The sequence below is a fragment of the Mobula birostris genome, chromosome 6 (genome assembly GCF_030028105.1).
Source record: "Mobula birostris isolate sMobBir1 chromosome 6, sMobBir1.hap1, whole genome shotgun sequence".
Taxonomy (NCBI): Eukaryota; Metazoa; Chordata; class Chondrichthyes; order Myliobatiformes; family Myliobatidae; genus Mobula; species Mobula birostris.
In genome coordinates, this window is record NC_092375.1 from 39594951 (window position 1) to 39610823 (window position 15873).

The following is a 15873-nucleotide window of genomic DNA, read 5'->3' on the forward strand; positions in this document are numbered from 1 at the left end:
CAGAGCCGTCTGTATTTCCTGAGGAGACTGAGGTCCTTTACCATCTGCCGGACGATGCTGAGGATGTTCTACAAGTCTGTGGTGGCCAGTGCTATCATGTTTGCTGTTGTGTGCTGGGGCAGCAGGCTGAGGGTGGCAGACACTAACAGAATCAACAAACTTATTCAGAAGGCCAGTGATGTTGTGGGGATGGAACTGGACTCTCTCACGGCGGTGTATGAAAAGAGGATGCTGTCTAAGTTGCATGCCATCTTGGTCAATGTCTCCCATCCACTACATAATGTACTGGGTGGGCACAGGAGTACATTCAGCCAGAGGCTCATTCCTCCAAGATGCAGCGCAGAGCGTCATAGGAAGTCATTCCTGCCTGTGGCCATCAAACTTTACAACTCCTCTCTTGGAGGGTCAGACACCCTGTGCTGATAGGCTGGTCCTGGACTTATTTCATAATTTACTGGCATAATTTACATATTACTATTTAACTATTTATGGTTCTATTACTACTTATTATTTATGGTGCAACTGTGTTGAAAACCAATTTCCCCCTGGGATCAATAAAGTATGACTATTTCTGGAATCACTCTCGCGAATTTTCTCTGAACCCTCTCCAACGTCAATATATCCTTTCTAAAATAAGGAGCCCAAAACTGCACGCAATACTCCCAAGTGTGGTCTCACGAGTGCCTTATAGAGCCTCAACATCAGATCCCTGCTCTTATATTCTATACCTCTAGTAATGAATGCCAACATTGCATTTGCCACCTTCACCACCAACTCAACCTGGAGGTTAACCTTTAGGGTATCTTGCACAAGGACTCCCAAGTCCCTTTGATCTCTGCATTTTTAATTCTCTCTCCATCCAAATAGTAGTCTGCCTGTTTATTTATTCCACCAAAGTGCATGACCATACACTTTCCAACATTGTATTTCATTTGCCACTACTTTGCCCATTACCCTAAACTATCTTAAGTCTCTCTGTAGGCTCTTTGTTTCTCAACACTACCAGCTTCTCCACCTAGCTTTGTATCATTGGCAAACTTAGCCACAAATCCATTAGTCCCATAGTCCAAATCATTGACATACATCATAAAAAGCAGCAGTCCCAACACCGACCCTGTGGAACTCCACTGGTAACCGACAGCCAACCAGAATAGGATCCCTTTATTCCCACTCTGTTTTCTGCTGATCAATTTATGCTCCACCCATGCTAGTAACTTCCTTATAATTCCATGGGCTCTTATCTTGCTAACCAGCCTCCTGTGCAGCACCTTGTGAAAAGCCTTCTGAAAATCCAAGTACACTACATCCACTGAATGTCCTTTGTCTACCCTGCTTGTAATTTCCTCAAAAAAAAATTTCCGTAGGTTAGTCGGGCAGGATCTTCCTTTCAGGAAACCATGTTGGCTTTGGCCTATCTTGTCATGTGCCTCCAGGTATTCCATAATCTCATCCCTAACAGTCAATTCCAACGACTTCCCAATCACGGATGTCAGGCTAACAGGTCTATAGTTTCCTTTCTGCTGCCTCCCACCCTTCTTAAAGAGCGGAGTAATATCTTTTAAGCTGAAAATAGTTTCAGAATTCCAAGACAACAAAGTACTTTATAACAAGAGAATTAATTCTTATTTTGATTCTACCCAAGTAGTGTGGTAGTATTGTATGTGTAAAGGAGGTAGAACAACTACCATAAAATGGAAAATTTATACTTTATTATTTAACCCTTTCTCTGTTTTCGTATAATTCCCAAGGTTTGTAGAACTCCTTGAATTCCCGTTAATCCGCCATTTGGGGAGTAACAAAGTGATTCTGATATCAATGGAAAGTGTTGTGGAGTATGAGAAATGAAGCCACGGCTAATCTGAACTTTTGGACCACCCAGAGCTTTTTTCAAAACTACCTTTTACTTTCAACAAAGGGCTGAGTGTCCTGTTGGCTCTTGGCTTACATTAAAGGTTTAGCTTGGATTAAATGACGCTTTGAGTATGTGAGCTCTGAGCTCTATGCAAATAGAGTGGTGTGGCTGGTGTTTAAGTCAGCACTGCCACCTGCCTGTTTCTATGAAGAAATGTCTCAAATCAGCACCTGGTGTGTAACAGCGCCATCTGCCTCACTATTTGTTCAGTTGACTTGATGTTCAAGGCAAAAGCTGAATTTCCAAGCATCTAGATTTCACACAGTAAAGCTTTCATTGAGTTCATAATGGGTAAGATACTAAGCACTAACATGCTCAGTTATTTTGGTGAAACAAATTTTTGTGGAGTCCAGATGAAAGTTCTTGCTTTGAGCTTGGCTCAATCATAGATTGCTAAAAATGATCCTAAAAAGTTGTCTCTAAAGATCTTCAATAGCCTTGTGCAAGTACCCAATGCAGATTGAAATTTGACACAACAAACTTATCACTTGGCATTGAACCTGGAATTGTCTTAGCCAAGCAGCTTCACCATGAAGGTGGAGGAACAGAGTCTGGAGATAACTTGGAGGAAAATGTCTGCATTTGTCTAAGTAAGTTATTCAGCATTCTACGCTTACTGACGTGGAACCTACCAAGTTGTATTTAATGAATGTGCTGGTTTTAATTAAGTGATTTAACCTTAATTTATTAAGTGAGAATAACTTTAGTATCATAGCATCTATAGCAGAAGAACTCTGAACATTGATGTGAACAGTAACAAAACATTCCAAATTAAACTTTTTGGCCAATACTAGGCATTTCAAAGTTCACAAAGTATTACCAAAGTGCATATATGCCACCATGTACAACACTGAGATTCATTTTCTTGCTGGCATATTCAATAAATCCATAATAGAATAATAACATAATAGAATGAATGAAATATTGTACCAACTTGGGCATTCAACTAACGTGCAAATACAAAAAGAAAGAAATAATAATAAATAAACAATAAACATCAAGAGCATGAGATGAAGTGTCCTTGAAATTAGTCCATGGGTTGTGGGGACATTTCAGTGATAGGGCAAGTGAAGTTGAGTGAAATTATCGCCTTTGGTTCAAACACCTGGTAGTTGAGGGGTAATAACTCTTCTTGAACCTAGTGGTGTGAGTCCTGAAGCTCCTGTTCCACCTTCCTGATGGCAGCAGTGAGAAGAGAGCATGTCCTGGGTGGTGGGAATCCCTGATGATGGATGCTTCTTTCCTGCCACATTGCTCCGTGTAGATGTGCTGAATGTTGGGGAGAGTTGTATCCACTACTTTTTGTAGGGTTTTCAGTTCAAGGGCTTTGGTGTTTCCATACCAGGCTGTGATGCAGACAGTCAATAGACAGTACTCCCTGCCATGCATCAAGAGTTTCTACTGTCACCATTCCTCAATATCTTTACAGAAGCTCTCTATGAGATGGGTGCTTTAAATCTGCAGGAAGTTGATATGATGGGGGTTCACTGTGGTGACAGTGGAAGGCATTTCTTTACATCACAGTATGAAATGGGTTCATGGGCAGTCAGTAAAAGTCAGGTTCAGTGTGATACTTTCTATACCTTGGGTGAAGGCATCCAGCTAAAACTCCATTGAAAAACAGTAAGTTCAGCTGAAACCCTGGAGTATCTAGGTGTCAATTTCGGATGTCTTAGAACTCATAATGGTGGATAAGTTCCTAGGGCTGGTTGAGATCTATTCCAAGTTACCATGGGAAAACAAGGAATCTGATTGCTGTCACGAGGAAATCTGCAGATGCTGGAATTTCAAGCAACATACAGCAAAGTTGCTGGTGAACGCAGCAGGCCAGGCAGCATCTCTAGGAAGAGGTACAGTCGACGTTTCGGGCCGAGACCCTTCGTCAGGACTAACTGAAAGAAGAGCTAGTAAGAGATTTGAAAGTGGGAGGGGGAGGGGGAGAGATCCAAAATGATAGGAGAAGACAGGAGGGGGAGGGATGGAGCCAAGAGCTGGACAGGTGATTGGCAAAAGGGATATGAGAGAATTATGGGACAGGAGGCCCAGGGAGAAAGAAAAGGGGGGGGGGGGAACCCAGAGGATGGGCAAGGGCTATAGTGAGAGGGACAGAGGGAGAAAACGGAGAGAGAGAAAAAGAATGTGTGTATATAAATAAATAACAGATGGGGTACGAGGGGGAGGTGGGGCATTAGCAGAAGTTTGAGAAGTCAGTGTTCATGCCATCAGGTTGGAGAAAGATGAAGCCACACTCAGGTTGGAGGAAGGTGAAGGTTGGAGGAACAATTCCTTATGTTCTGTTTGGGTAGCCTCCAACTATAAACTATAAACCAGAATGATTGCTCCTCATTATTACCTATCAAATAAAAATATGATACAACAATGTGAGGTGAATTTCCTTGACTACTGAGGATACAAGTTGGTAATCCTTTTTGGAGCAAGCATCAGTCTCTCTGTTGTAGAGCAGTTGCTGCCTGGGCTTGTATGTTATATACCAATGATTTGCTGTTCAGGAAATGATTACCTTAAAGCTTATAATCAAGATAAAGCTCATCTTGGTTTAATCAGGATATCTAAGCTGTTAATACAGACACAGTTTTGAATATTTTATTGTTCAGGAGGTAACCCCAACCCATCTTCTTTCAAGCTGTGCCAAACATGTCCCTACCTGGGCTTTACCCATAGCCCTCTATTTTTCTAAGCCATCCAGGAGTCTCTTAAAAGACATCGTTTCCGCCTCAACCACCGCCACTGGCAGCCCATTCCACGCACTCATCACTCTTTGAATTTTAAAAAAAAATAAACAAGCAACAACAACTTACCCCTGACATCTCCTCTGTACCTGCCTCCAAGCACCTTAAAATTATGCCCTCTCGTGGTAGCCATTTCGGCCCTGAGGAGAAGCCTCTGACTATCCACATGATCATTGCCTCTCATTAGCTTGTACACCTCTATATCAGGTCACCTCTCATCCTCCATCGCTCCAAGGAGAAAAGGCCGAGTTCACTCAACCTATTCTCATAAGGCATGCTCCCCAATCCAGGCAACATCCTTGTAAATCTCCTCTGTACCCTTTCTATGGTTTCCACGTCCTTCCTGTAGTGAGGTGACCGGAATTGAGCACAGTAGTCCAAGTGGGGTCTGACTAGGGTCCTATATAGCTACAACATTACCTCTCTGCTCTTAAGTTCAATCCCACGATTGATGAAGGCCAATGTACCGTATGCCTTCTTAACCACAGTCAATCTGCATAGCAGCTTTGAGTGTCCTATGGACTCGGACCCCAAGATCCCTCTGATCCTCCACACTGCCAAGAGTCCTGCCACTAATGCTATATTCTGCCATCATATTTGACCTACCAAAATGAACCACCTCACGCTTATCTGGGTTGAACTCCATCTGCTAATTCTCAGCCTAGTTTTCCATCCTATCAATGTCCCATTGTAACCTTTAACAACCCTCCACACTATCTACAACACCCCCAACCTTTTTGTCATCAACAAATTTACTAACCCATCCCTCCACTTCTTCATCCAGGTTTAGCTGAGGTTTCATCGAAATGGTTAAACAAATTTTTTTAAAAAGTCAAACTATCTTTTAAGTGAGTAATAAATTTATGTATTTAAGTGAAATACAAAACAAATTAGAACACTACCAACGTGTACTTTTATTGTACTTTCATGTATAGTAGTTCCTAATAGTTATTTATGGAGGAATTCATCCAGATTACAGTGTTGTGTTCTTTTCATTGACTGTAAATGAACAATCAGTGTGGACACATAATATAGATAATGGATTGCCTTCATACAATGCTTTCAAAAATTGCATCTTCCAAATCTTCATTTTCATCGTAATATTTAAGATGATTGTTGATACCTTTAAATTCTGCATAATTCCTAACTTGTTGAAATAGTGAAATTATTTCATTTTCATTGCTGGCTGTTTCTGGCATCTCTAAGCCTGAGCATAACAGTTCTTTAAAAGTTGTGCCAAATAAATGACTGCCCCAATTAAACAGTGGCTCAATTAACCATAATGCACTATTTCCATTCATACTCAGTGGGGTAATAAACTTAGCAAATTTCATTTTCTTGCGGGCGTACTCAGCAACTCTATAGAATAGTGGCTCTAACAGGATCAATGAAAGATCAACCAGAGTGCAGAAGACAACAAACTGTTCAAATGCAAATATAAATTAATAGCAATAACTAATGAAAACAAGATAAAGAAAATGAACTTAACCTGATGTGTAAACATCAAGAATTGAAAGAAAAGCCTGAAGAATTGCCCAAATACGTTCACAAGTGAAACCATAATCATACTGAAACTTTGTGGGGGAGGGGGGAAGTAATGGAGTTACACAATCTAAACATTTTTTTATCATGGACAGAGCATCTCGCTCATTAAGCAAGATATGAAGTAGACAGATTTATCTGGAATTGTTTGTGTAGCCTCTTTTAGGGCTGTGATTTGACAAATTACATAACAAACAACTGAGTAGGCCTCACTGAGGTAATTGATGTAGAGGTCATCAGGTGTACCCTTTGAAGTGAATGACGCTAGGACAAATCTCCTCGCTGTCCAGCTTCTGTGTAATAAACAGGCAGCAGAATTTGTCTGTACTAAATACTTAGCTCAAATGCTGTTAAGGCAAACAGTCATCACTGTGCGTGATTAGACTGCTCAGTAGTGAGAAATAATGGCATATTCAGTCTGCTTAATGAATATTTAGTATTCACAACAGTATTCTCAATATTACTGAATGTTAATTTTAAGAATACTACATTCAGAAAACTCCATTTCATTTTCTAAACCCGATTATATTGCCCACCACACTGTTAGTCAATAATGAAGTAAAAAAGGTGCTATTTATATTGTAGCCAAACTGCTTTTGGGTTTTAATCCTGAGAACATCCACATTTCTTGCAGTAAAATATTATCATTAAAAACTGAGTCATAGTGCAAAGCTTGGTGCATGTTGGCTAATGGATTTTAAATAATCTAAAGTCCATATTTACTGAGCACTGTTGTAAAGTGTACAATCAGATATATTCTGCATAGATTTATGTTACTACAAGCGCCATGGCCAATTTGTCAGTGCTTATACCAAGCAATACATTTTGGACAAATTTGCAGAAGTATTTGAAAACACTGGTTTAGGGTGACCATGCCATATAAATATAACAAAATTTTCTTAATATTCTTGCTTTATTCTTTAGTTTCAAATAGAGCTGATGAATTTCTTCTGATTAACTATTAAAATATTAGATAATTTAAAATTGGGGGCAATTTCAACGTTTAAGAGAAATTTGGATCAGTACTTGGATAGGAGGGGTATGGAGGGCTATGGTCTGGGTGCAAGTCGAGGGGACTAGGTGGATTAATGGTTCAGCACAGCCTAGATGGGCAGAAGGGCCTGTTTCTATGCTCTAGTGTTCTGACTCTTGACTCTCTCTCTATTCAAAGAATTCTTAATTCCGCACCCAACATTACCACATCACACTTTGTATCAATATATCAGACTGCTACAATAGTCCAAGGCATGATCCAAGACCTCCAAACTGGTAGCTGAACAATTAGAAGATTAGTAATGCACACAAAATGCTAGAGCAACTTAGCAGGCTGGCCATCCTGAGAGCAGATGCGGCAGAGACAAAGGAATTGAGAGAAGGAGATGGCATTTTTATAAGTACCAGGGTGAGAAAAGGTATAAACAAGAGAAAATCTGCAGATGCTGGAAACCTGAGCAACACACGTAAAATGCTGGAGGAACTCAGCAGGCCAGGCAGCATCTATGGAAAAAGCACAGTCAACGTTGCGGGCTGAAACCCTTTGGCAGGACTGGAGAAAAAAAGCTGAGAAGTAGATTTGAAAGGTGGGGGTAGAGGGGAGAGAAACTCCAGGCGATAGGTGGAACTTGAAGGGGGAGGGATGAAGCAAAGAGCTAGGAAGTTGATTAGTGAAAGACAGGCCCTGGAAGAAAGAAACAAAAGGGGGGGGAGGGAGAGGAACATCAATTGTGGGAAGAGGTATAGTCCAGGTAGATGTGAGAATCTCTGGAGATAGAGAGATCAAGAAAGGGGAGGGAGGTCACAGAAAAGGACTACGTACATTTGAGAGCGAGGTGGAAGTTAGAGGCAGAGTTAATGAGCTTGGCATGGGGGCAGGAAGCAGCACCAATGCAGTCGTTGATGTAGCGTAGGAAAAGTTGGGGAGTGACACCAGTGTAGGCTTGGAACATAGACTGTTCCATGTAGCCAAAAAACAGGCATAGCTGGGACCCATACGAGTGCCCGTGGCTACACCTTTTGTTTGAAGGAGGTGGGAAGACCCAAAGGAGAAATTATTGAGAGCGAGGACCAGTTTTGCCAGATGGAGGGGGGTGGTAGTGGAGGGGAACTGGTTGTGGCTGGTGTCCAGAAAGAAACTGAGAGCTTTGAGGCCTTCCTGCTGGAGAATGGAAGTGTATGGGGATTGGACATCCATAGTGAAAATCAGATGACAGGGGTCAGGGAGCTTGAAATCGTTGAAAAGGTTGAGAGTGTGTGAAGTGTCGGGTAGGTAGGAAGGAGGGGTCTGAAATGGGGTGGCGGGGTGAATAAAACTGAACCGAGGAATGCAGATATAAGTTCAGTGGGGCAGAAACAATGGGTCTACCCTGATGGGCAGGTCTGTAGATCTTGGGTAGGACGAGTACAGCACCACTCCTCCCATCTGCGGGTTTGATGGTGAAGTTAGGATTAGTGCAGAGAGAGTGGAGAGCAGTATGTTAGGAAGGAGTGAGTTTGGAATTGGAGAGAGGAGTGGTGAAGTCAAGCTGGTTGACATCTTGTCGGCAGTTGGCAATGAAAAGATCCAAAGCAGGCAGAAGACCAGAGCGGGGTGTCCAGGAAGAGGAGGAGGGTTGAAGACGGGAGAAGGGGTTGTCGGTGATTGGTGGCGAATCCTTGCCAAAGAAATGGGTATGGAGATGGTGGAAGGAGAGCTCAGCGTTAGGGTGGGCGCGGAACTCACTTGGGGTGTGGGCACTGGGGGACAAAGGTGAGGCCCTTACCAAGGACAGATGGAGTCTCTGAGGAGGCAAGAGCTGATGGTGGGACCTGAGAGACGTGGGATTGCAGAGTGGTGGTGGGCGAAGGGGAGACTGGGGTTCCAGCAGCAGCATGTCAGGTCCCATCCTGGAGGTGCTGTCGGTCCAGGTCCAGGCTGGAGTCAGGGTTGGAGGTGGTGCGGACGGCACTTTGAAGGTGTCCGAGGTTGTTGGAACCAGCATTGCTGGCCATGGAGCCTAGGTTCTGAATCTGCTCAGGATCGTTAGAACTGTTGAAGTCGGCAGCAGGGATTGCAGTCTGGGAACGTCTGTGCCTGCCGGCGTTGGAGATGGCAGGTTCTGTTGCCTGTAGACGGGCGATCCCTCAACCCTTGCAGGATGTGAGAAGGGTGAAGAACCGGCTGATTAGCTGTTTCTGATCGTCAGCGATTCCAGATGTCACTGTTAACAATTGTGTTGCCATTCTGTCATGATTGTGATTGACAGGTCAAGAGCTAGAAACTGACTGCACCTGGAACAAATTAAAATATTCCTGTCAACTTAACTAATTCCCATGATTCAATGGGCTTGGCCTGTGCCTAACCTTCATCCCTCAGGACGTTTCATCAGGTTCACTGGTCTGATGGATGCAATTAGATACAGAGGAAGCAGATTAGATTACAGCCAGTCTTAGGTTAACAGGTTTAGCATTGCCATTTTCATCTCCATCCACATGATCAGTCTGCTAGGATTACTTTTTCACATACTCAAGATGACGTGGGGAAGTCAAAGGCTCAGCTACCTTCTCACCCGCACACGGTACTTCAAGACTAGAGTTACTGAGAATGATCAATCTCCATCAAATAATTTGCAGCGGTCACAAATTTGTATCCAAAAAAAAACACCAGTGCTGGAAGTGATGTAATATTTGGGAAGCCCAGGGTAACATTCAACCAAATTGGTAGTAACCCTGTACCACCAATCCCTAGGGAAAGTCAACCTGGCAAGTTTGCATTCACTAAGTTAGTTTTCCTCATTCCCACTCTATCTTTAGTACTGTTCTTCCAGAGGAACGGTTGCAAAGTCTGACTGAATTCAGATAAGTTAACTCTTCTATCTCACCCATCCAACTATGAAAGAAATTAGATAGGCAGAGTAGTAGAGGCTACTTTAATCAGGTACCTAGTAAAGTGGTCACTGACTGATCATCTGCTCCTGTAGCCCATCCACTTCAAGGTTTGACACGTGGTGCATTCAGATATGCTCTTCTGCTACAAAACTTCCTGTCAGCTTGAACCAGTCTGGCCATTCTCCTCTGACCCCTCTCATTATCAAGATGTTTTCACCCACAGAACTGCCGCTCACTTGATATGACTTCCGTAACTTCCGCCACCTCCAACGGGATCCCACCACTAAGCACATCTTTCCCTCTCCCCCTCTCTCTGCATTCCGCAGGGATCGCTCCCTACACAACTCCCTTGTCCATTCGTCCCCCCCATCCCTCCCCACTGATCTCCCTCCTGGCACTTATCCGTGTAAGCGGAACAAGTGCTACACATGCCCTTACACTTCCTCCCTTACCACCATTCAGGGCCCCAAACAGTCCTTCCAGGTGAGGCAACACTTCACCTGTGAGTCGACTGGGGTGATATACTGCGTCCGGTGCTCCCGATGTGGCCTTTTATATATTGGCGAGACCCGACGCAGACTGGGAGACCGCTTTGCTGAACATCTACGCTCTGTCTGCCAGAGAAAGCAGGATCTCCCAGTGGCCACACATTTTAATTCCACATCCCATTCCCATTCTGACATGTCCATCCACGGCCTCCTCTACTGTAAAGATGAAGCCACACTCAGGTTGGAGGAACAACACCTTATATTTCGTCTGGGTAGCCTCCAACCTGATGGCATGAACATCGACTTCTCTAACTTCCGCTAAGGCCCCACCTCCCCCTCGTACCCCATCTGTTAATCATTTTTATGCACACATTCTTTCTCTCACTCTCCTTTTTCTCCCTCTGTCCCTCTGAATATACTTCTTGCCCATCCTCTGGGTCCCCCCCCCCTTGTCTTTCTTCCCGGACCTCCTGTCCCATGATCCTCTCATATCCCCTTTTGCCTATCACCTGTCCAGCTCTTTTGGCTCTATCCCTCCCCCTCCTGTCTTCTCCTATCATTTTGGATCTCCCCCTCCCCCTCCCCCTCCAACTTTCAAATCCCTTACTCACTCTTCCTTCAGTTAGTCCTGACGAAGGGTCTCGGCCTGAAACGTCGACTGCACCTCTTCCTACAGATGCTGCCTGGCCTGCTGCGTTCACCAGCAACTTTGATGTGTGTTGCTCACTTGATGTGTTTTTTTTTCATTTATTGCACCAGTTTCTGTAAACTTCAGAGACTGTTGTACATGAAAATCCCGGGAGATCAACAGTTTCTGAGATACTCAAACCACCTATCTGGCACCAGCAACCATTCCACTGAACAACAACTCAACCCCTTGACCATTCCTGCATGCTTTTATGCATTGAGTAGCTGTCACAAAATTGGCTGATTAGATATTTGCATAATGAACAGGTGTACCTAATAAAGTGGCCACTGTGTATATCTCCTTTATGAACACATTGGCTTTCCTTAATGTTATTTTTATCTACAAACTTCATTATGTAATGTTTACATAACTTCAATAACTTTATTCATAAGTGTTAATCTCCCTGCTTTGTAATTTCCTGGATCATTTTTATTATCGATTCAAAATATAAGTGTGATAACTGTTGTTCCTCTATATTACACGTGAAACATTGGATGGTTGATAAAGATCTTTATGACAATATGACCTTGGGGAAAATGCTGTACAAATGCATGACAGTTTGTTTCTTTTGCTGTCAACAATTATTCCCATAGAGGGAAACTGAGCTGATCTTAAATACCGTCATCTACATCATTCAATTCACAGGTGATGCAATGATTTCTGTTATAATGCGCACAACTGATCTGTGGAACTTTCAAACTATAATATTGGAGATTCCCAACCTTAGCTTTCTGAAGCTGTATTTTAAGCTGTCCAAACTTCGCAAAATTACTGTAACTCACAGATTTGTTGATGTTTTTCATGCAGGAAGTGAGAAGCAAGTCCAAGATCTGTGCCAATGTGTTCTGTGGTGCTGGACGGGAGTGTGCTGTGACAGAGAAAGGTGAACCCACATGCCTGTGCATTGAAGTAAGTTCACTGTCCAACCTACAGAACGTAAAATTAATTCTCAACTGCTAGGTACCCAAATTTAATATTTATCTTCATCCAAAATGTATTTTTCTGGTTTTCCCAAGTACATTCAACTGAAAGTGACATTGCTGCCACTAAGACTTGCAAACAAACAAATAAATAAAAAATAAATATATTTATTAATTATGTATAAAAAAACACTATCCGGTGATAAACACTCTAATGGCTTAAAAATTCTCAGCCAGCAAAGAAGGTCATTATCCCAGATTTACATTATTTGCTGTAGAACAGGATTCAGATGAAGTGACATATTCTAGTCACTGCTTGTAACTCATGTCACCTATCTATCATAAACACGTCTATCACTGACCTTTGAGGGCTATCTCATAGAAACATTGAAATTGGTGTAGAATTTAAACATTCTGCCATTCCTGCTGTGCCATTGAATTGGATTACAGTGCACAGATCCAGCAATTGGTTCAATCCCATGCTCGGGTGATATTAGTGTAGAATTTGGGTTTTCTCCCCCGGGTTCCTCCGTTTCTGGTTTTGCTCCCACTTACAAAAGATGTGTGAGTTGTTGGTTTAATTGGTAACTCCCACAGAAATAGTGATGCAAGTGTAATGAGGATAAATTACAGGGTACATTGAGTGGGATAATAGCTGGAATAGATCTGGGTCAAGTGGCCACCTCCTACTTAATGTGGAAGTAAGTCTGATTATTCACGTTCACTGACCTGTTCCTGCTTTCTCCCCATATCCATTGATCTCTTCAGCACCATATCTTATCTCTGCCCTGAACATACCTAATGACGATGTAGAAGGAACAAGCAATCAGAATCAGGTTTATTATCACCGGCATGTGACGTGAAATGTGTTAACTTAGCAGCAGCAGTTCACTGCAATACATAATCTAAAAGAGAGAGAGAGAGAAAATAATAAATAAAATAAAACATAATAAATAAACGAGTAAATCAATTACATATATTGAATACATTATTTTAAAAATGTTTAAAAACAGAAATACTCTATATTTAAAAAAAAAAAGTGAGGTGGTATCCAAAGCTTGAAAGTCCATTTAGGAATCAGATGGCAGAGGGGAAGAAGCTGTTTCTGAATTGCTGAGTGTGTGCCTTCAGGCTTCTGTACCTCCTACCTGATAGTAACAGTGAGAAAAGGGCATGCCCTGGGTGCTGGATGTCCTTCATAATGGACGCTGCCTTTCTGAGACACCGCTCCCTAAAAATGTCCTGGGTACTTTGTAGGCTTGTGCCCAAGATGAAGCTGACTTGATTTACAACCCACTGCAGCTTGTTTCAGTCCTGTGCAGTAGCCCCTCCATACCAGACAGTGACGCAGCCTGTCAGAATGCTCTCCACAGTACAACTGTAGAAGTTTTTGAGCGTATTTGTTGACATGTCAAATCGCCTCAAACTCCTAATAAAGTATAGCCGCTGTCTTGCCTTCTTTATGACTACATCAATATGTTGGGACCAGGTTAGATACTCAGAGATCTTGACACCCAGAAACTTAAAGCTGCTCACTCTCTCCACTTCTGATCCCTCTATGAGGATTGGTACGTGTTCCTTCCTCTTGCCCTTCCTGAAGTCCACAATCAGCTCTTTCGTCTTACTGACGTTGAGTGCCAGGTTGTTATTGTGGCACCATTCCACTAGTTGGCATATCTCACTCCTGTACGCCCTCTCGTCACCACCTGAGATTCTACCAACAATGGTTGTATTGTCAGCAAATTTGTAGATGGGTGTTTGAGCTATGCCTAGCCACACAGTCAAGTGTATACAGAGAGTAGAGCATTGCGCTAAGCACACACCCCTGAGGTGCGCCAGTGTTGATCGTCAGTGAAGAGGATGTGTTATCACCAATCCAGACAGACTGTGGTCTTCCAGTTAGGAAGTCGAGGATCCAATTACAGAGGGAGGTACAGAGGCCCACATTCTGCAACTCCTCAATTAGGATTGTGGGAATGATGGTATTAAATGCTGAGCTATAGTCGATGAACAGCATCCTGATGCAGGTGTTTGTGTTGTCTAGGTGGTCTAAAGCCATGTGAAGAGCCGTGGAGATTGTGGTGACCTATTGTGACGATAGGCAAATTGCAATAGGTCCAGGTCCTGGCTGAGGCAGGAGTTCAGTCTTGTCATAACCAACCTCTCAAGGCATTTCATCACTGTCGATGTGAGTGCTACTGGGTGATGGTCATTAAGGCAGCCCACATTATTCTTCTTAGGCACTGGTATGATTGTTGCCTTTTTAAAGCAAGTGGGAACTTCTGCCCATACCAGTGAGAGGTTGAAAATGTCCTTGAATACTCTTGCTAGTTGGTTGGCACAGGTTTTCAGAGCTTTACCAGGTACTCCATCGGGACCTTTTACCTTGAGAGGGTACACTCTCTTTAAAGACGGTCTAACATCACCCTCTGAGACAAGATCACAGGGTCATCAGGTGCAGCAGGGATCTTCACAGCTGTAGATGTGTTCTCCCTTTCAAAGCAGGCATAGAAGGCATTGAGTTCATCTGATAGTGAAGCATCGCAGCCATTCATACTATTGAGTTTCACTTTGTAGGAAGCAATGTCTTGCAGTCCCTGCCAGAGTTGCATTTGATATCACCTCCAACCTCGTTAGAAATTGTCCTTTCACCCTTGAAATAGCCCTCCACAAATCATACCTGGTTTTCTGGTACAGACCTGGGTTGCCAGACTTTAATGCCTCAGATCTAGCCTTCAGCAGAAGAGGTATCTCCTGGTTCATCCACGACTTTTGCTTTGGGAATGTACAGTAAGTTTTTGTAGGCACGCAATCATCCACACAGGTTTTAATGAAGTCGGTGAAAGTAGGAAAGAGGTCCTACTGAAAGAATTTGAGCAGTTAGGAATCAAATTAAAACCCAAAACCTAAAAAGGTAATCATCTCTGTATTGTTATCTGAGCTGTGTGCAAGAATGACACAGGTTTAATAAGATCAAAGAGCTAAATGCATGGCTCAAGGATTAGTGCGGGAGAAGTGGGTTTAAGTTCATGGGACATTGGTATCAGTATTGGGGATGAAGGGCACAAACAAGCGAAAATCTGCAGATGCTGGAAATCTGAGTGACACACACACACACACACACACACACATATACACACACACACACACACACACACACAAAATGCAGAGGAGCTCAGCAGGTCAGGTAGCATGTAGAACAAGTGGGATCTCCCAGTGGCCACCCATTTTAATTCCACTTCCCATTCCCATTCTGATCTGTCCATCCATGGCCTCCTCCACTGTCGTGATGAGGCCACACTTAGGTTGGAGGAACAACACCTTATATTCTGTTGGGGTAGCCTCCAACCTGAAGGCATGAACATCGATTTCTCAAACTTCTGGAAATGCTTCACAAACCTCCCCCCCCCCCCCTCCACTTCTCATCCCCCTTTTCCCATCTCTCACCTCATCTCCTTGCCTGCTCATCACCTCCCTCTGGTGCTCCTTCCCCCCTTTTCATTTTTCCATGGCCTTCTGAATCTTTCACCAATTAATTTCCCAGCTCTTTACTTCATCCCTCCCCTGCCAGGTTTCACCTATCACCTGGTGGTTCTCTCTCCACTACCCCCACATTTTAAATCTACTCAACATTTTTTTCTCCAGTCCTGCCAAAGGCCCGAATAATCGACTGTACTCTTTTCCATAGATGCTGCCTAGCCTGCTGAGT

General features: G+C 43.1%; 1 protein-coding gene across 1 annotated transcript in view; it reads left to right on the plus strand.

Annotated features, from left to right (window-relative positions):
• Positions 1–15873, plus strand: part of fstl1b (follistatin-like 1b) — a 124265-nt gene that overhangs the window by 72247 nt on the left and 36145 nt on the right. Inside the window, exon 3 of the mRNA XM_072260288.1 lies at positions 12052–12153. Coding sequence (XP_072116389.1) covers positions 12052–12153 — 102 coding nt within the window. The remainder of the gene's footprint in view (positions 1–12051; positions 12154–15873) is intronic.